Here is a 21,612-nt window from a genome sequence, read left to right as displayed (position 1 = left end):
GAGACTTAAGAAGGTTATGTGTCATTGAAGAAGAGTAAATAGATGTGGGTGAGATCTGACCCACTTCATTGACTTGCCATAAATAATGTCTTTTTTTTAATGTTTATTTATTTTGAGAGAGAAAGCTAGAGCAAGTGTGAAGGGGGGAGGGACAGAGAGAGGGGGAAAGAGAGAGAATCCCAAGCAGGTTTTGTGCTGTTAGCACAGAACCCAGTTTGGAGCTCGATCCCATGGACCATGGGATCATGATCTGAGCCGAAATCAAGAGTCAGGCACTTAACCAACAGAGCCACCCAGGCACCCCAAATAGCGTCTCTTAAATACCTGAGTTATTGGAAACATTGAGGGTGAGCTAATGAAGTTGTTCCTTTTGTTTTTTGTTTGTTTTTTTAATTTTTCACCCTGGCTGGGTGAATATGTGTCAGTAGTGTTCTCAGTCTAAGCAGAGAATATTCTGCGTGGGAAGAAGAGTAGAGCAAGACTGAGAAGGTCCCTTGAGTTCAGCAGATGTCAGCCATCTTTGGTCCCTTCCTGTGTGCACCTTTCACCTCTTCCTCCCTGGCCTTCATAGGAGAACCTGCTCGTGATTTCTGATCACATGCCAGCTCCAAGTATCTTAACACGTTTCTGCATCCAGCTGATGTTGGCATTGGTGTGCAGTAGATTTGAACCCTTACCTTATTCTGAGCCCTGGTGCAGTAGTTTTCAACCTGGGCCCTGTGCTTTTCTTGACTCTGCTTTTGAGATATGTGGTGGCCAAGAGTGTGTGCTCTGATTGTAAGTTCTGGTCACCCCACTTAATACCTGTGTGACTTTTGATATACCTCACCTCTCTAGGCTCCATGCCCTCAGCTGTAGGAGAGAGACAGTAATAGGACCTGCCTCTCGGGGTCCCCAAGGAATAAAGGAGAGGCTCTGGGTGCACCCTGCATATCGAAAGCACACAGTGAATAGTTGTTGTTCCTTGTCCATTTAGTCCCATCATGTTAAGCGCATGCTCTAGCTCACCTTCTTCCCATGGGACCCAGGCATCGTAGATTCAAAGAACATCTGAATTTGAGGCTGCCTCACTGCTGGTGAGCCACAGAGTTTTCCATCTTTCTGGACTCAGCTGCCAGGCTGTGTTTGTGTATGCCACTGGTCTCCTAAGCAGTGAGGACCAGCGTTCTCACTGCACGGCCTGGGAAGTTGGTGGAGAGACATCACAGATGCCCGGGGACCCGGCATGACTCAGGAGCAGTCAGGAGAGAACGTCAGGCTCCCTGTGTCCACGGGTCTCCACTAAGCCCGAGGAGTTCATGCTTTCCACGTCATGATTGTTAATCCTTCCCGTCAACACCTTCCCCCTTTACCTCAAGTTTAGTTTCTGATTCATGTTTTCCCCTTTTCTCCTCTCTGCTTTCTCTCCTATTGTGGATGATGGACTTGTGTCCCATCCTGCTTTCTCTTGTAATAGAGGCCCATTTCCATTATTATAAACCCTACTTTTTCAAAATAAAAGTTTGTTCTAGCTCTTCGTACCATCTCTGCCACACTCCTGTCCCAGACTGAGGTTTTCTGCGTCCTTGTTACAAGGCCTTAAGAATCGTTTGCCAGGTCCGTCATCGGAGCTCTGCAGATAGTGACAGCGGACCCCCTTCGCCTCAGGGGCAGCGTGGCACCCTGAAATTCTCACTATGTCTTCATCCTCGAGGGTGCCGCTCTGACATGGACACGTCTCATGCTGCCTTCGGGACATTTTCCCACATTGCTGTCCATAGCGTCTGTGTTATTTCTGGATGAGGGTCTTCTCCAACCTTCTAGATCAGAATTTATGTCTTTTTATATCTTCACTTCAAAGCTTTGGACTTGCACTCCCCTCTTGCTGTTTTCCATGAACACCCCCATCACCCTGCTTACAGTTACCTCAGTCCTGGGGGGTAATCTGTCAACAGGAGGTATGACACATGCACATCGGAGAGTGCTTTAAAGATGGCAGGCCCGAGAGCGGCCCCCCGCGGACCCTGGTCAGCAGCTGAGTAAACTACTTTTAGCTCTACCTACTGTTTTAAGCTTGGAAAAGATGACAATAGAACTTCCTTCTAACTCTAAGCCATGTAAACAGGAAAAATTGTTTCCCCTCAGAAATCTAAAATGTTTAACTTAGACATTTTCACTGGCCTCACAGATATTTGATGGGATAGAAATGCATTTTATTCATTTGCCACAGGCTGTCTTTCATATTGATCTCAGAAGGCAGCATGATAGTATGGAAAACTCCGAATCTGTTTGCTTTCTTCATGCTTGCTAGGCTTTTTAAAAAAAAAAAATTTTCTAACAATTATTTATTTTTGAGAGACAGAGCATGAGCAGAGGAGGGGCAGAGAGATAGGGAGACACACACAGAATCCGAAGCAGGTGCCAGGCTCTTAGCTGTCAGCACAGAGCCTGATGCAGGGCTCAAACACATGAACTGCAAGGTCATGACCTGAGCTAAAGTCTGATGCTTAACCTCCTGAGCCATCCAGGCGCCCCTTGCTAGCGAGTTCTTTTACTTACTAGCGTTTGATCTTAGCTGTATGTCTGAAACCTCACATCTGAGTCTCCGTTTCCCCAGCTATATAATGATATGCTGCTAGCTTTCAGGATTGTTGTTAAGGAAAGCAAAGTGGATGAAAGTCTTTTATAACCAATTTTGGTGTACGACATTAGTATTGTGATACTAATCTTAAATTCAGTATTTAATTCTAGTCCTTTTTCTATCCTGTAAAATATGGCACCAGGAGATTTGAATCTTTCCATGGCCAAAGTGGTTCCCCTTCCCTGTCATGGGAATTCCTGGCCATTTCGTGCCAGTGATCCTGGGATGTCAACTCAGATTCAGAATGTCCCTGAAACACATGAAGGGGACTGTCCCCTATCACTACTCTATCACAACGTGTGCGGGAGCAGGAAGAAACCCTTACCCCACCTTCCCACAATTCCTAGGGTTATGTTAGTTGAAAACTATAAACAAAAATTATGTCCATATGTATAGATAGACAGAGATACATATATAAAACTACTCCCTGGGTATGGATTCTGAGTTTGCCTACAAGAACCCCAGCCATGGCTCACAGCTGTGCCAGGATGAACTTTAAAATCACTCAACATACACCCGTGGCCATACTGTCCACACGAGGAAGGACCCCACACTCAGCAAGGACTACTCACAGTCCTTAATTAAAAGCAAGGGACTAATGATTACTCATAGATACGATGTGGCTTCTTGTTTCTCATTATTTCATGGGAACTAACATGTGAAGATTATCATGCCCTAATTTTACAAAAAAAAAAAAAATGAACAAAGCACAACTTTTTTCTTTTTTTGCTCACATGAATCTTGATTTTAATATTTTCCTAATTCTTTTTTTCATGCCCCCCTTTCTCTCTTTTTAGAGTTCATTTGCCATAAAGGAAGCAACAATATGACTTCCTTTCCCTCCCTCCCTCTCTTTCTTTCCTTCCCTTCCTCCTCCCCCCTCCCTCCCTCCCTTATTTCAGAGAAAGACTTGGCATGAACAACCCTAGCAAGGCCTTTGATGAAATTGAGGGGTCCACCTATATTTGGGAGAAAACTCCTTGCTCTGAAGTGCCCTAGCAGATATCCGTCTCCAGACTGTATTGTGTGTGTGAGCCAGAACTGCGGTAGGCACTGTATGCAGTGTCTCCTAGGTGAACTTGATCCGATGCTGGCATTTTCACTTTAATGCCAAGGCAGGACAGAGGGGATGGGTCAAGAAGGTGGTGTGGTACTCACCACACTGTCTTTTCTCTCTTTCAGAGACTCTGACCTATTTTTGTTGGACACCCGCGTGGTGTGGGCCTCAGAAGAAGGCTGGCTGGAATTTGACATCACAGCCACTAGCAACCTGTGGGTCGTGACCCCACAGCACAACATGGGGCTTCAGCTGAGCGTGGTGACTCGGGATGGTAAGTTTGCTCAGATCGGCAAACACTTTTCGTTCGTCTCCTTTGCAACAGTTATGGTAGAACCATGGTTTACAGTCAAGACCACGGCTCCAAGATGACCTCACTGACTATTCCCTCAGAACGTCTATTGAAAAGCAAAACCTGTCCCTGAGGTCTCCAGATACAAGTAGGTGGTCTGAGTTCCAGGGGCCACAATGGGAAGACAGCTAGTGGAGGCAGGGGGGGAGCCTAGTCTACCTCCTGACAGTTGGGTGGGTTTGGACAAGAACCCCTCCAGCACCCTCTTCTTCTGCAGCACCAAAGCCCAGCAGCTCAGGGTCCTCATGCAGGTCCCAGACGGGGCACACTCTGCCTGTGAAGTCGCCTCACTGGTTGGCGACTCTATGATCTATATGATCAGATCTGATCAGATCTATATCATCAGGTCCCAGACTGGGCACACTCTGCCTGTGAAGTCGCCTCACTTGTTGGCGACTATATGATCTATATGATCAGATCTGATCAGATCTATATTATCAGGTCCCAGACTGGGCACACTTTGCCTGTGAAGTCACCTCACTGGTTAGCGACTCTATGACCTATATCATCAGAAAGAAAGAATGATCATGTAGGGGGAAGTCTATCCGGGATGGGCAAGCCTTGAGAGTTCACACTACCCCTGGCTCTAATTCATGGAACTTTGGAAGGAGTGTCTTGATTCTGCCCATCTGAGGGGAGTCATCAGGGCTCTGAGAGTGCACAGTGCTCTTCCCTCCTGCTCCTTCTTTGTGGCTGGCACCTGGGTGTCCAGGAAAGCTCAGGTCTACAGCTGCAGGAACAAGTTTCCATGGGTAAAGACAGGTGCGCTGTGCTTTGCCTTCAAGGACTCAACATCAACCCCCGAGCTGCAGGCCTGGTGGGCAGAGACGGCCCTTACGACAAGCAGCCCTTCATGGTGGCCTTCTTCAAAGTGAGTGAGGTCCATGTGCGCACCACAAGGTCAGCCCCTGGGCGGCGCCGACAGCAGAGCCGAAATCGCTCTACCCAGTCGCAGGACGTGTCGCGGGTCTCCAGCGCTTCAGGTAGGTTTGGGTGGAGCCTGGTTTTTCAGGAAGCCTAGTTGGCTCTTGGGCCTCAGCGAGAACAAGGACGTGTCGATGTTTTAGCCGTCGCATGGCTTCTGCATGGCAAATACAGAAACCCAGAGGTGCCTCATCACAGCCACCAATTATCTGGATGGGTTCCTAGGGCCGTCAGAAGGGACCATTTGTTATCCAGGTACTGAGTCTGCAGGCTGAAGACCTCCTGAGAGTCTCTTTTTCTGGAAAAGCATCCTTCTGGTTTTTTTTCTTCCAACTCTTCTTTCATTCACATAAAGATCCTGAGGACACCTAGATTTTCTTCTAGTTGCATGACACCTGGGAGGTTGTGGTGCACAAGTAAACTTTGTATAGTTGCAGAAAATGGACTTGCATTTGTTGGTGCTCTTGGCTGAAAGTGATGGAAAGTCAGCTCAAACAGCCTTCTCTGATGGGTTTCGTTGGTTCATTGAACTGGGAAATCGAGGGTTCTGGCTTTAGTCATGGCTGGATCATGGGCTCACATGATGTTAGGAGTCTTACTTTCTCCTTTTCAATTTTTCCCTTGTTGGTGGCATTCTTAGAAAGACTATCTCTAACATGGTGGTAAAGAAGGCAACCAACAGCTCCAGGATTTTATCACCCTTGGTTACCTCTGCTTCAGGAGAGAATGTCTCTCTCACAGTAGCTTAGTAGATAGCCAGGCTGAGGTCATGTGCTTGACCCTGGAGCTAGAGAATGGGGTCAGCTCCATCCTGCCCCGAACGGGCAGGTGCAAAGGGTGAGAGTCAATTGACACCACTACTTGTCAATTCAGTGGTCCTTCAGAGATGCCCACCCCACCGTGCTGTGCCTTTTTTTGGGAAGTGGTATGGAAGTCCACTCTTCAATGTTTTGAAGTTCACATAGCTAGTAAGTGTTGAATTCCAGCAGAGATCCATCTTACTCTAAAGCCAAGGCTTGTAAGTTCTGGGTTTCCTCAGGCTGTTGAACCAGCCCAGGATTCAAGCATGCAGTTGAACTTTTGTGGTAAGATTTGAAGCCGGAGATGTTGCTTCCCTTATTACTACCCTGTGACTGACTTTGGGCAAACCTAATCCATTCCAGCTTCAGTTTACTCATCCATTAAGTGGGGATGCTTAACACTTGGTAGATTTGCTGGGATTAAATGAGAAGTGTTTGATTTGGTCCATAATACTCAAAGATTAGTTACCTCCAATTGTGGGAAGTATGTTCTGAGAGCGTATGTTAGGATCGTTGGGAAGGATGTAAAAAAGATCTGGAAGATGCATTACTTCCTCCAGGTGACTGTTTAAAAGTGTCCTCATCAGTGGCCACAAAGAGTTCATGCAACTTCCCAAAGTACTCATCTTTTCTTTGGGAGGAATGGTCTTCATTTTAGAGTCTGACTTAATAAGGCATTTCTCTCCCCAGCAACTTAGCTGTGGGGCTTTGAGGACCTACCACCCAGGGTGACGTGACATTTTCCTGCTTGTCCTCCTGGTGTTTCTTGGAAGCATTGCCCAGCATGGGTGTTCCTGTGTTTACCACTAAAAACAGTGAGGGTTGGGTTTTTAAAAAACACAAAGAAATGATTGATTTCCTTTATTCGCTTCAGAGGAAGCCTGCTAAAGAGAGTTAATCATCTCAGTGTTTTAGGCTTCAATTAATGAACGAACTGTGGTCACTTTGGTACTGGGACCCCAGACACGAAGGCAGCTCTGGGAATGCTGATTGCTTTTTAAAATTGAAATTTCACTTGATTTATTCAACACCCCCTCCCCCAAGTACACATGCAAGAGTTTTTCATTGGGAAGACATGTCTCTGATTTGGGTTTCCATAATGTCACCCAATTATTCTTTTCCATGTCCCTTTCAACATTTTTTTTTCAATTTGATAAGTTGCAATTAAATACGAGTATTAAAGTTGATCGAATATGGAATAACAGGCAAGTATATCTGCTTTGTCTTGGTCTTCCCTCCCCCACCTCCCAACCCAGCACTTGAAAACGCGCTTCACTCTTTTCAGCGGTAGTAGGATGAGAGAGTTCACAGCAAGTGCCTCTGGCCTCACCTGTTCCAAGGACAACCCCCAAGAGAGTGTGACTAAGAAGGACTCTCCTTCCCTCTTACTGTCTTCAAAGGCCCTCTCAAGCTGGTTCGAGAAATTGCTCAGGTTAGGCCCATTCAAGTGCTACTTTATATATTTAACATTTTCTTCATTTATCCCTGCTATTAATGGGAGCAGATACATAACAGAAGAGGTCACTCCTGGAGAAGGGAATTCCACAAAGATGGTCTGCTACCCAGAGAAATGGGCCATCCGGTTGGACTGTCCTTTTTTCTAGGCCACCATGGGACTAAACCTTCATGTCTTGCTGGACCTTCCTGAACCAGGTAGCTGCCACTGAGACAAAAAGTTGTGGTCTCTGGTATGACTCCAGACAGGACTTTCCCTTTGTAAATCTTCTGGAAGTTAGAAGGGAGAGATTACTTTGCCTCTGCTGCCCCCCTTCTTCAATAGAGTGCTCCCAAGGAATTAATATTTCTCCACAGAAACAACCACCACCGGAAGCCCATCAGAGACCATCCTACATCTGGGCAAAGAAGTTAACATAATCCATCAAATTGCCTGTCATCAGGGTGAAACATGGCAGGGAAATCTGTGGCTATTTTTGGAACAGAGCTGCAGATGCCTGGGCCGGTAGGACGAGTCCACAACAAGAGAAAGGCCAAGAGCCCCATCCACCTCCTCCCCACCACCCACCGGAATCTGCTCTGACATCTGTACTTGGCCTTCAAGCCAGACTTTGCAAACACACGCACTGAAGCGTGGGTTTGGATCGAAGGCTCCTGAATGGTTTTCACTTGCCCTTGCTTCTTTGCAGCTGTCTGCTCCAAATGAATGATGGATGTTGGCTGTGTCACACCTCTCCAGTGGGCTTGGACATCATCTGGACAGCATTGTTTATCACTTTTACACATGTTTTACTAGTGCTGGTCCGAGCCACGCTGTGCCGCCTACTGGCAATTCCAGTGAATCTGGCAGTTTTCAGCCTCCATTTCTCCCGGCCTACTGCTCTGTGACACCCTATCCTCCAGTTCCTTCTCTCGTGTGCTGGTCTTTCTACCTGCTGCCCCTCACCCTCTCTTATAGTAGCTTTTTCTTGGGGTTCATTATTTCACCTACTGGAGGACTGTGACAACACCTGGCCAATTCACTACTGGTGCCATGAACAAATGGCCTTGAGGGATGGATCCATGTGGTGATTCTAGATACCAACCTAGCTAATTTTCCCAGGATGTTTCCAAGACATCACTGAGGAGGGAGCAGTTGTTGGTGAGTCTGAGGTTTTCTGCCCCACCAACCCACTAGCTGCCAATGCTGCGACTTAGAATTGTGCTTTGCTGTGGCAGATGATAGTGTGGGAACTCTTCTGCCACTTTTAACGATTTATGTAAAATTAGATGACCTTTAGGCCTCTTTAATCCTCATGTTTTTGTTGCTGCCACGCACCTCTGCCAACCATCTGTGAATCAACGACTCCTCAAGACCCTGTCTGTCTTTCGGAATGAGTCCTTCATTGCTTCAGATGCTACCAGTTAGCATTTCAGAGTCCTTTCTTCTTCTGTCTCTTTCCAACCCACCCAGACATGTGCCTTTAAGGATCCTTGGGGGGAAATGTGGCTCTGGTACATTATAGATATGCCATTGACCTCACTGATAGTTCATATCTTGTATCTCATGAACTTCCTGATTGGGACCATTCAGTGCACATCCAGCATAAAAGCAAGGTAACAGGACTGCGTCGCTTGCAAAACAGTGGTTTGGGTACTTTATTATGACTGTGAAATCTTGCTGTAGATCTCTGGGAACTCCGGTCTGCAGGCCGAGGGCCTCCTTCTTACAGATCAATGTTTATTTGGCCTTTTAGTTCCTGGCAGGTGTCCCCACTAGCTCCTCATGTGCTTCTGGGGGTTGGCATGCCACAGCTGAGTGGGCTGACCCTCTGTGGCCATCCAAAGCTTGAGAAGAATGGACGTGGGTCAGGGCTTTGAGTTAGCTGTTTATGGTTCTTCAAAGGAATCGGGAATTGTAATTTGTCATTTTGATCTCAACTTAAAATTTTAGGGCCTGCGGCTTGGCTTCCAGATGTCTTGGTCAAGAAGTACAGGCCTGTTCAGGACTTTCTAAAATGAAATCAAGTCTTAATTCTTCACAGCTGTGGCCGACAGGCATGGTGTTAGTGATTCAACAGAGTCATTTCAAACTCCATATTTATAATACTTGACTCTGCTTTACCATGAAGTCCCTTTGGGTAAAAGTTATCAAGGAGTGATAGGCTCCCCTTTACCCCATCCTTAGGTTTACCCTGTGGGAATGTAATAACGGCCAGCAGTGGTGAAGGAAAATAATAAAGAAGCATAAACAGGAGCTGCAAAAACCTGAATGATCCACCAAGACCTGCTAAGCCCACGGGCAGGTCCTGGGGGCCAGGAGACTCCGTCTAGGAGGGAACATAGAGAGCAGAGGTGCTGAAAACACAGGGAGTCTTAGTGTTCACGCTCAGTGTTGAAGAGAAGCCTGTGTCTGTTTTCAAGATAGTTAATCTCCACATTCTTTGATAATCGAGATAAAGGCTGAAAGTAGGCCAAAGTCCACCCCAATTAAATGAAGCAGGAGAGGCTGAGATTCCAGCACCCCAGAAGAATGGGACCTCCCGGTTGACTCTCAATCTAACCATCCAGGTTGTAAACCAAGTCTAGATTCTGAAGATCAAGCTCCCTGCCCCCCAACATTCTGTGATGTTACTGAGACCTGAGATCAAGATCTCAGTGTGGTTCCACAAGGCGCTGGGCTTCCTCCAGCACATTCTTAATGGTCAGGTTGATTCCATTGGAGGGGTGGGGCAGGGAGGGAGAGCCAGAGACTCTTGGATTAAGACAGGCTGATAAGGCTGGGCGATCTGGAAGGTGCAGCCAGATCAATGAAGACCAACGTGCCATTTCAACAGCTGCTAATGTTATACTTGCCCTTGTCATTCTAGGAGAGGAGGGAGATAAGAGTAGTCAATTGTTTCTCTAAAAAACCAGTTTTGAGACACCTGGGTGGCTCAGTCAGTTAAGCATCTGACTTCAGCTCAGGTCGTGACCTTGCAGTTTGTGGGTTTGAGCCCCATGTTGGGCTCTTCGCTGACAGCTCAGAACCTGGAGCCTGCTTCCGATTCTGTGTCTCCCTCTCTCTCTCTGCCCCACCCAACTCATGCTCGCTCACTCTCTCTTTCTGTCTCTCTCAAAAATAAAACATTAAAAATAACTTAAAACACGAGTTTCCTCTGGGAAGACTCTTTGGGCTCAGAAGAACGGGGAACACAGTGTGGGGCGTGCCACCTGGTCCCCAGCCCCTGCCAGGTGTGTAGCCTGCTGAGCAGGGACAACAGCTGTGGGCGAGCCCAGCACTGCTGAGCAGGCCTGTGCAGAAGCCCTGGCCGGGGAGGCGGCCACCTGCCTGCTTCCCTCCTTCCCACTCACCTGGTTACGTGTGGTTGCCTTGACCTTGTCCCTGGTCTGCCTGTCTCCTCTCTCCATGTCTTCCCTTTTGTTTCTCTTCTGTCCTCTTCTCCTGGCACTGGAAAGGATGGTGGGCAGGCTGCCTGGACACCTGGGACCCGGCTGGCTGCATGGCTCCCACTTTGGCATGATGGTCCCCACCCTTCCCACTCGCTGCCTGCCGTGGAAGTCAGGATCATTGCTGGGCCCTTCCCTTCTCATCCAGGACTCATTCCCCTGAGAATCCCCTGACCTTTGGTGCCTGGGAAGCCTGCATTTCACTCCATGTAGCCAATCAGCTTCAGAAATAAGCCAGTGGTGGGGGCCCAAGCTCTCCCCTCCTACGGCTCCTTTGTGCTTTACTGTCTGCATGGCTTTTTGGAGATGGGTGGCGGGGGGCAGCAAGGAATGCTGGATGTCCTCCTTAGGGTGTATGGGATGTGACCCTTGTGTTCGGGACAGAACAAACATGTGGTACACATGGCCACTGCCTAGGGACACGGATGCCTTGAGGAGGTGCCAGGCCAGCTGGCTGCTTACAGTGGGTCAGAAGCACTCTGTCCTCACTGTGCTGAGCAAGAGAACTGTCTCCCTGCAGTGTCCTGTGAGGCAGTGGTGGCCCCCACTGTCACAGGGGCTCACCCAGGCCCCCGTTAGTCCCACTAGTTCTTGTCTGTAGGTGAGCCGCCCCTCAGGCATCACAGGGAAGAATGGAACGTAAGGTCGGGGAGTAGAGGCTGTCGCCGATGAAACTGAGTGTCAGGGCCGCGGGCCAGAAGCCGAGAAGACAGAGCAGCCAGCCAGAACCGAGGAGGCCGTGGCAGTCTGGCCGTAGCTGTCCAGGTGAGAGAGGCACTGGAAGGTGAAGCGGGGGCCGAGGACAAGTGAGTGGGTCAGCGAAGAGCTGTGTGTGGTGGGACCCACCACGTTGGCCTCCAGTGGCCCATCCAGACGGGAACAGCCACCCCCACCCGCTCCCAGCAGGACTCTCGGATGTGGGAGTGAGGTGGTGTCTGAAGCGCCGGGACGAGACGTGTGTCACCCTACCCTCCTGCCCATCAGCCTGGACTCCAGGGAACATACCTCCATAGAGCTCATTCTGTGCTGCCCTCCGCCCCTCCCCCCGAAGCCTCTGCGGTGCACCTGGCTCCTGCACTACCCAGATCGACGAATAACACACACACCTGAGGCTTGGAAGATTGACTACTCCAAAGCAGCCACAGTGCAAAACGGGTGGCCCTGGCCACTGGGCATGGGCATGACACTTTCTGTGCCACTGGTTTAATGGCCCAGAAGGCCTGGAAGAGATGCAGGTGTCGCTCAGCAAAGTATGGGAAGAACGGAGGCTTAGGGAGAATGCATTGTGTGTGGGAGCCTGGCCTTTGTCCCAGCCCCGCTCTGCTCGTCCTCGTTTCCGACCAGGATGGTGCCTTTCCCACAACAGAGCCTGGAAGATTTTGCCCAAGGATCTTCATTTGCGGGGGGCAAACGGGCAGGGCTGTCTTAGGTCTTTAAAGGTTCCCCCCTTCTCCCAGTGTGGGGCATCTGAAGCTTTTAAAGCTTGAAAATCTATGGTGAGGGCTGGGGCGCCTGGGTGGCTCAGTTGGTTAAGCATCTGAACTCTTGATTTCAGCTCAGGCATGATCTCACGGTTTGTGAGTTCAAGTCCCGTGTCAGGCTCTGTGCTGACGGTGTAGAGCCTCCTTGGACTCTCTGCCTCCCTCTCTCTCTGCCCCTCCCCTACTTGCACTCTCTCTCTTGGAAGGAAGGAAATGTGTGGTGAGGGAAAATGTTTCTCTCCTATTTAAAAGTAGACCAGGGAGCTACGTATTTCTGGTTATGAAAGAAATTAATCCTGGGGGCTTTTATGATTGTTAGATTTTGTCACCTGGTGACGGTTATTTGCCCCAACCCATCTATGGCTGGGCCCTGCTTATCCATGGTACTCAGGACAACCCCCTTGGGCCTGGTCTGGCTGGGCCAGAATCCTAGCTGGGCTGCTGGGCACTTGCCCTGCCCTCTGCTCTAGGCCAAAGAATCCCCTGGGATGAATGGAAGACAGATTTCACATTCTGTGTTCAACTTTGAGAAACCTAGATTCCTTGAAGATGTGTCTCAGCTCCCAGACCAGCCTTTGCCACATCTGCATGCCAGAATGCCCAGATAGCCCTGGTGGCAGGGGACCCATTTCCAGTGATCCTGGCTTGAGGGTCTGAGAGAGGGCTTGAATTCCCTGATGAGTCTCACGATGCATCAGACAGAGGACTGTTGCCCTTGGGGAGGTTTGTGTCAGCCTCGGGTCTGTTGCTCTGGTTTGTTTGTCTGTCTGTTACCTCTGTCCAGCAATATGGCTTCTTGTTTCTGCCTTCCCCTTGACTGGCGAGCCCATCTGGACAAAGTCGTGTTGCCTTCCTTTCTCCCACTGAGAATTTACTGCATGAACTTTCACTGGGCCTGTCCAGACCATGCATCTAAACAAATATCAAGGGGCCAGGGCAGGAGAATGTTTTTCTGCAATCTCTCAGTCCTTAAAAACAAACAAACAAACAAACAAACAAACAAACAAAATGGTGCATGGCAGTGTAATTCCACTGTAGAACCCAGGGCACCGACCCCTGAGTGGCAGACACAAGTATTTTGAGGAGCATTGACCTTCACAAATATTTATATACTCTCAGCCAGCACTTAACATGGAGTTATAAGGAAACTTAAGTGTGGCTTGAAAGTGTCTGTAGGAGGAAAAACAGGAGAGTTGAATTCCTCCCTTTCCTCTCTCCAGCCCCAATCTTTACTTAACAACAAAAATGCCAGTGTCTGGCTCTAAAAGAAATAGCTGTTCTTACAGAGAAAGTTCTCTTTGTTGAGCTTTGAGAGAGTCAAATTTGCAGGAGGCTCACAGACAGACCTACTGGTGAAGGTAGAGAAGCAGAGTCCTGCTCTATGACATCATGGTTGGTCTTTCTGGCAGCCGGCCCTCATCCCGAGCCTATCTAGGGACCCACGAGTTGGAACTATTAGGAGATTTCATGGTTTTTATAGCTCTGCCAGGATGTATATTCTTTATTATATTATACTGTCCATGTTCATCAACCTGGGAAGGAAAAGTATCCAGAAATCTCTGCCTTTCACATGGCGAACAGTTCCAAGCTTGACTTTGGAGAGATCATGGTCCCCAGCACAGAGAAGGCATTTGGGGGGAAGTTTACTTTGCGGGGACACAGGCCAACTGATGTTGGGTGGGGAAAACTCCAGACTGAGACTATAAGTAGGAAGATCATATAACTTAGCATCTAACCCAAGAAACCTTCAGGAGCACAAAGAACCAGAGCCTTGGAGTCTTCAAAAGGTTGACCCCTGCTCAAAACTGGCAGGAAAGGAAGGAATGTGCACCCGGGAGGCCCAGGCCTGGGAGCCGCACACCCCCTCTTCTCCCCAAGTGCGTGGGCAGAGCTTAGGCACATGGCCACACCTAACCGTAGTGGGAAATGTCCAATAGCTGTGTGCCCAGGGGGTAGATGGAGGATATGGGTTTTTACTAAACAGACAGCAGCCCTCACCAGGCTGTTGTACGATAGGCTGGCCAGGCTGCTTCCTCAGGGACTTTGCATTTGTCATTCTCACCGTGCAGGTTATTCTTCCCCCAAATAGCTTCCTGCCTTACTCCCAATATGCCTGCAGGTCTCTGCTTAGAAGACATGTGAACGGAAAGACAGTCTCAGTAACCCATATGAGATAGTGACCGTCACTTCCCTTGCACCCTGCACTCCCTATCCCTTAACCGTGGAATAATAATTTAGCTAGTCAAGGCCCTTCTTGGCTACGTGGAAGAGAAACAGATTCTAATCAAAGAGCAAACTAACGTAAGAGTATCAGGAACTCCTCCAACCTACAACCAAACACAGGGAATCAAGTGATGAAGCTGAGACCTAGTCACAAGGAGAGTGTGGTTTGGAATGCCATTACCCTGAACACATGGCTGCCAAGCTGCCCATTCTTGGCTTTCCCTTGGAGTCCCTTTCTCACGGGTTGGGGATCTGCCTGGCATTAATGAAGTCATGAGCCTGTACTCAGTTGCCAGGGAAGAAAGACAGGAGCTATCTTGGGGGGGATCGGGCCTTGATTCTCACCTGTCTATGAATTCCCATCTCATTCCAAATGAGAGGTGAACCTGGGAGCTGGGTGGCCCAAACGAGAAGTATCCACCATAGCTGGGTATGGAATTCGGGGTTGACAGCATCATTCTTATGGTATTAAACCTTTTATGTTGTATATTTTTGTTGCTAGGAAGTTTGCTGTCCATGGGGCACCTGGGTGGCTCAGTTGGTTAAGCATCCAACTCTTGATTTCAGCTCAGGTCATGATCTCATGGTTGTAAGAGCGAGGCCCACATCAGGCTCTACGCTGAGTGTGGAGCCTGCGTGGGATTCTTTCTCTCTCTCCCTCTCTCTCTGCCCCTCCCCTTCTTATGCCTGCTCTCTCGTGCACTCTCTCTCTCTGTCAAAAAAACATTTAAAATAAAGTTTCCTGTCCATCTACCTTATGTTCCTTTGTGGATTATTTTCTTTTTATCTTTGGGTTGCTTTTAAGCATTCCTCTGCATCTAATATACTACAGTTTCACCACATGTGGCCAGACAGGAATTTATTTACTATGCTTAGGATTCATTGTGCCTTTCCAATATAAAGATGTTTGGTTTTCTTCACTTCTAGAAAATCCTCCCCCCACCCCGACACTTTATATATTCAAATATTATTCCCCCATTATTCTCTTCAGAAATTCCTACTAGAAATACACGGGAATTTACATTCTGTCTTCCATTATCTCTTTATAGGAAGAGAGTCCTATTTTTGAGCCATTTCACTCTGGGCTATATTTTGGGAAATTTCTTCAAATTTGTTGCTCAGTTCTTTAATCCTGTCTTCAGTTGTGTCTAATCTGATGTTTAAACCATCCATTTCATTTTTATCTTCAATGGTTCTGGTTTTATAAAGTTCTATTTTGTTCTCTTTCACATCCACCTATCATTTTTTCATGTTCTTTCTCCATAATGTTTTTGCTGTAGCATTTCTATTTCTTACTTTATTTCTTCCATTATTTTAGGTATTCTTTTTTGTAATCTCACTCAGACTACTCTTATTGTGGTCTCTGTGTATTCTCTTATATTCTAAATTTAGGGATAATTTATTCCTTTGTGTGCTTGATTTTTTTCTTGAGGGATTGTTTTCAGCAAGAGGTTTGGTCTTGCCTGGTAATGGTGGTTTGTGTGTGTGTGTGTGTTTAAGCAAGAGTCCTCAGTGCTCTTCTCTGTGAAGACTTCCCTTCAGCATGGCCTTGTGTTCAGTTCTCCCAGGTACTTGAAATTACAGCAAGAGTTGTTCTGCCAGGTGAAAAAGGCAGGTAGGGAGCATGAAAAAATTTAGAATTTAGCAGATCACCTCAAAAAGGTAGCCTCTCTCTCCTCCCAGTGTAGGTGACTGAGTGGAGTCAGTACCATTTGTCTCTTCCCCTTACAAACTCGTGTGTCCTGTCTTACTTCGGGCCAAGCTGTCCAGGAGCACAAGTTAATAGGGAACCCAGTTCAAATAGGCTTTAAACAATTAGGCAATTTACTGGCTCATGTGATTAAAACAGGCATGTGAGTGACCTCAGGCTCTTGTATCCATCAAAATCCATTTTAGATTAGGAACCTTTCTCTGGAGTCCTGCCTTTCATCTCCCTGGAACACTGCTACCAGATTGATCCTGTAGAATCATAGCTCTGAACATAGCGCTCCCTGGCTCAAAACCCTTCACAGGCTTACCTAATGCCTCTGGTAGAAAGTCCCAATCTTTCTGGTTGGTGTTCCAGGCCGTTCATGTCCCATTTTATTCCTCCTGATAACTGACCCTTCTCCGAACTCCCAGTGGGATTTGCCATCCGCACTTGCCTGGAGCGTCTATGCTGTTCTGTATTGGAGTTACTTGTGTACATGTCTCATACCGCCCCTTAGATTCTCTAAGTTCCTGGAGGACGCAAGACTTGTGTAACCTCTCTTCCTGTTTCCCGCGGTCTAGCAGAGGGCATGTCACATTAGAGCTGTTCCAGTCAACCGAAACAAATCCAGGCCCTCCCCTTCTTCTAGGTTAGGCCAGGCTCGTGGCTCCCGCATTGCACAGGGCAGGTAGGATACTTCAGCAGATTCTCACGGGGCTTCCTGTCTTAGGAGTCAGTGCTTTGGTGCAAAGGGCTCAGCGCTGGAAGTGAGGCAAGGGACCGGTGCCAGAGTGATTCCTGCTGCAGCGTCTCTCTCTCGAGTGATTCCTGCTGCAGCGTCTCTCTCTCTCTCTCTCTCTCTCTCTCTCTCTCTCTCTCTCTCTCTCTCTCTCTCTTTCTCTTTCTCTCTGATGACACTCTCTTGGTTAGGCCCTGCTCCATTACCCTTCCTTCCGGATGCTTTCCTGACCCAGCTGTCCTCACAGCCCCCGGACAGTTTTAGGACTGTGTCTGTTTGAATGATAGCAAACCCTGCCTGGGTGTGGCTTTTACTGTGAATATAGTGCCTTCCAGGTCAGGAGCCCAAGGGGGGTCTGGGGGCATCTGTAAACTCTGTCCGTAGGCCTTGCACATAACGGGCTCACAACGATCATCTGTCACTTGAAAGCATCCATTCAAGTCAATAATTACACATTGTGTGCCAGTGTGCCCGGCACCCGCCCTGGCGTGAACAAGATGGCATGAACGAGACAGCCAAGCGACTGGGCATGTGACAGAGCTGTTTGGTGACCGCCTTTGTGTCTAGCAGGGGCTAGGTTCGCGTCTGTCATGAGCCCCGTACTGGGCCTGGGCTGCAGCAACCCCTCCCGGTGTATGTTTTCAAATGAAAGAATGAGTGGGTTAACGGGTGCATCTTCTGATCTCCTCTGACAGATTATAACAGCAGTGAGTTGAAAACAGCCTGCAGGAAACATGAGCTTTACGTGAGCTTCCAAGACCTGGGATGGCAGGTGAGTTTTCTGGACAGCAAGGCGGACAGAGGTCCCTTCACAGCAGCCCTTTCCTATCTTAATGGAGCAGCTACCATCAAAGACTTTGAGCTTTAGGGCTGAGGCGATTCCTTGTGTGAAGGTACTGGGAGCCTTTCCAAATGCCTGGGCTTCTGGAATAAGGCAGAGGAAGGGCCAGACCTGCTTGTGCACCAAGAGCCCCCCCTTCCCAGGGAGCCTGGTTGCCAAGTTCTGTGTCTCTCAGGATCCATACTACCATCCCCAGTGTTCTTCTCCCATTCTTTGCAAAGTCCACAAGGCATGTGCTTATTTGGGCATTTAAACAAATTGTGTGTATGTGTGTGTGTGTGTGTAAGATATTATTTTCAAGCTCTACACCTAATGTGGGACTCGAATTTACAACTCCAAGATCAAGAGTCGCACACTCTCCTGACTGAGGCAGCCAGGCGCCCCACCAATTTTGTGTTTTGAGAAAGCATTGGAGAAACTGCCCTGACAGTTCTCCAATGGCTACAAACTGACTCACCTGAACTATCTAGAGGAGCACAAAGGCTGAGCCCCACAGCTGAGAGCCACCACTAGTTTATGAGCAAATCCTCGGTGACAAGGGATAGGAGATACCATTTACTGCACGCAGGTGGCATTATGAGGAAGGCATACTCGAGGCCCCTCGGGGGGGGGGGGGGGGGGCCAGGAGCGGAGAGCCAACCACCTGTGTGCTTCCCGGTCTGGCAGGTGGGCAGCAGCTAAGGCCCTGCAGGCTGTGGAAGGAGCGAGGGCTCTGGAGCCAGACAGACCGGGTTCACATCCTGGCTTTGCCACTTGAACGTGAACTTGGCCTCCCTGTGTTGGTCTGTGTAGCTGTGCTACGTGAGGAATGCCTTCTCACAGGATTATGAAGAACACAGATGATAGAAGGAATGTATGCTCATCACATGTCATGTCCCTTTGCTTTCGACTAAGGACTGGATCATCGCACCCAAGGGCTATGCTGCCAATTACTGTGATGGAGAATGCTCCTTCCCACTCAACGCACACATGAACGCCACAAACCACGCGATCGTGCAGACGCTGGTGAGCTCCTGGGGACCCCTTTCACTTTAAATTTTTTTATGGTTTTTTTTTTTTTTTTTTTTTTTAGAGAGAGCACAAGTGGGGGTTGGGACAGAGAGGGACACAGAGAATCTGAAGCAGGCTCCAGGCTCTGAGCTGTCAGCACAGAGTCCAACGCAGGGCTTACACCCACAAACCGTGAGATCATGACCTGAGCCGAAGTTGGACGCTTAACCCACTGAGCCACCCAGGCACCCTCCCCGCTTCACTTTATAGGTAGGAGTCAGCCAGGGTCAGGTATGGCTTCTAACGGTGCCTCTCCCCTTCTGTTTTGGAACAGGTTCACCTTATGAATCCTGAGTATGTCCCCAAACCGTGCTGTGCGCCGACCAAACTGAATGCCATCTCGGTTCTTTACTTTGATGACAACTCCAACGTCATCTTGAAAAAATATAGGAATATGGTCGTCAGAGCTTGTGGATGCCACTAACTCAAAACCAGTTGCTGGGGACACAGATGCTGCCTTGGGTTCCCAGATGACATCTGCCTTAAAAACAAACATTCAGAAGCACAGCGAAGGGGGGAGGCGAGGCTTCGAAGCCGTTCAGTGCTGGTTGGTGCCTTACCGCCCACAGAAGATTGTAAAGGGCCTCGTTAATAATTCGCTCACACAGTAAATAATGTGAGTAGTTGTTGGTCTATAGGAAATGGAGTTTGGATGTCTGCAGTATGAAGTCTGGTTAACTAAAGAAACATAACTTTGAAGTATTCCCCCCCCCCCAAACACACACACACCCAACAAAAGAAAAAGAGCCCACTGAAATTAGTTTTAGCTTTAGATCAAGCTATTTGTGGCATTAGTGTCTAACAGTAAATAGGGAAAATAATCTTAAAAGGAGTATTCTCGGCTAAAGTATCCACCCGTTCTGTAGTGTTTGTCGAAGGGAGACCTACAGATAATGGAAACTGGGGGGAAATGCCTCTGTTCACAGATTTCATTCCCAGAAAAGTTGGTTTCATGTAGGATCAACAGCCTGGGTCATCCCCAGGGCTGCGTGGAAGTGCCTTGTCTCCGTCACTGCCGTTAGCGTTTGTGCTGGAGTTCTGTTGGTGTGAAAATATACTTATTTCGGTCCAACAAACGATGTCATTTCCACACCTCGGTCCCCTACCCCCACCCCAACATTTGCTATTTTCTCTGCTAACACCATAAGTGGGGCGAGTTGGGCATTGCGGTGAGGCTACAGGGGGCCAGAAGCATTTTTGACAGCCGTCACTTTAACCGTGTCACATGTGAAAGCCATTCTGTGCCTCTTCTCTTCTGGAACGGCTCTTGGAAAAGCACATTAACTTCGGGAATGTCGGCTTTAATAGTTCACCTATCTCAGTAAAATGGCTGTCTGCCTTTTACTGGACAGCATGCCGGGTCGCGGGGTTAGAAGCAACAAAGGAAACAAAATGAGGAAGGAAGCCCCCAGCCACTAGGAATGGGATGGGCATGCCCTCATGAACCCGAATCCCATTTTCTCTTGTAGAAAGTAAGACGCCGATGAAATCGTAGAATGTTTTTAAAGTGTCTTTTTCACAATCATGTACTAGGAAGCCAATTTCATACTAAACTGATTAAATAATACATTTATGATCTAAAACTGTTTGCACTTACAGCTTTTTTGTAAATAGAAACTATAATTTATTGTCTATTTTATATCTGTTTTGCTGTAACATTTAAGGAAAGACCAGACTTTTTTTTCTTTTTTTAAAAGAGTTTATTTAGAAAGTATCATAGTGTAAACAAATTGTACCACTTGGATTTTCTCTTAATACAAGACTCATGATGCAAAGCTGAAGCCACTCATGAGGATTGTGCTTCTCTAGAAAGTTGGGGTTTTCAAAGAACATCTGTGAACCATACATAATTAATAAAGATTTCCTTTAAGGCAGAGGTTGGCCGAGATCCTGCTCTGTTGTCTTCTGCCGCAGACAGCAGAAGTGGTCTTGTTTATCAGATTCCCACCACCAGTTACTGTGTGTCCACTGCCCGCACCCCCCGAGCATGGGAAGCGGGGCAAAGAGTGTTGGAGAGGGAGGGATTACGAGAGGTAACTCGATGGCAAAGAACATACAGGTACATTATCTTAAGGGAGCCTCGTCCGATGGGTGCTTATTTTCGAGTGTGACAGTTAAGAATGCTTAACACGTAGGATGGCGAGGCTTGCGAGAACTCCGGTATTGGCAGTGACTTGGCCTGTGTCAGCCCTGACCCAGCCAGCCCCACCTACTTCAGTCTTTGGTCTGGAGGCCAACTTAATCCCGCTCCTCATACAGCAGAGAGTAGACCTCTTCCAAGGCAAAGTACAGTTAGACTCTAAAATGACTACTCAGAAGCAGAACGTGAGGCTGCCTCCAGCTCGGGCCCTGTTGCTGAGCAGGAGGGCCACCCTGGTCAGGAGACCCGGGGCTGGGAAAGCTCACCTAAGTCCTTTTGCCCCCCTGGTGGCAAATACAACCAGAATCTTTCTATGAGTTAACAGAAGAGTCAGGACAAGTCTTGTGAAACTTTCCGTGCCACATTTTCTGTGGGAGACGTCAAATCTTAAAGTTCACATGGACTCTTGGCTGCATGAGAACCTAACTAATAAATCTTTCACCTGTAACAAACAGAAGCATACACACATACACACACACACACACACACACACACACACACAGATTATGGCACCAGCATTGTCTTACTCAGGCACACGTCAGAAGTACCATTGCTTTCATTATGGCTGACCTCTCGCGATGAGAGTAGTATTAACAGAAACAGCAAAGCCAGGGGTGGACGTGAAGGTATCTTCCAGAGGTGTGGGGTTTCTGTGTTTAGATCTGCTCCAAGTTACTGACCAACCACCTTACTAACAAGTCCGTTATGACCTTAAGATCAGCAGAATATCAATACTGCCACCTTTCCAGAACTTGTGGGCAGTTCACAAACGATGCTTTAGATGATACTTTCACCAGAATCACTCAGGAGC

At 48.1% G+C, this 21,612-nt stretch overlaps 1 protein-coding gene across 1 annotated transcript in view; it reads left to right on the top strand.

Moving 5' to 3' along the window:
- Positions 1-20,535, top strand: part of BMP6 (bone morphogenetic protein 6) — a 160,227-nt gene extending 139,692 nt beyond the window's left edge. Inside the window, exons 3-7 of the mRNA XM_019419793.2 lie at positions 3,803-3,951; positions 4,815-5,012; positions 17,466-17,542; positions 18,506-18,616; positions 18,936-20,535. Coding sequence (XP_019275338.1) covers positions 3,803-3,951; positions 4,815-5,012; positions 17,466-17,542; positions 18,506-18,616; positions 18,936-19,085 — 685 coding nt within the window. The 3' untranslated portion in view covers positions 19,086-20,535. The remainder of the gene's footprint in view (positions 1-3,802; positions 3,952-4,814; positions 5,013-17,465; positions 17,543-18,505; positions 18,617-18,935) is intronic.
- Positions 20,536-21,612: the final 1,077 nt, after the last annotated feature.

Source organism: Panthera pardus, unplaced genomic scaffold, assembly GCF_024362965.1.
Source record: "Panthera pardus isolate Hobbes unplaced genomic scaffold, ASM2436296v1 HiC_scaffold_17, whole genome shotgun sequence".
Classification (NCBI taxonomy): Eukaryota; Metazoa; Chordata; class Mammalia; order Carnivora; family Felidae; genus Panthera; species Panthera pardus.
This window is presented reverse-complemented; position numbering and strand designations above follow the sequence as displayed.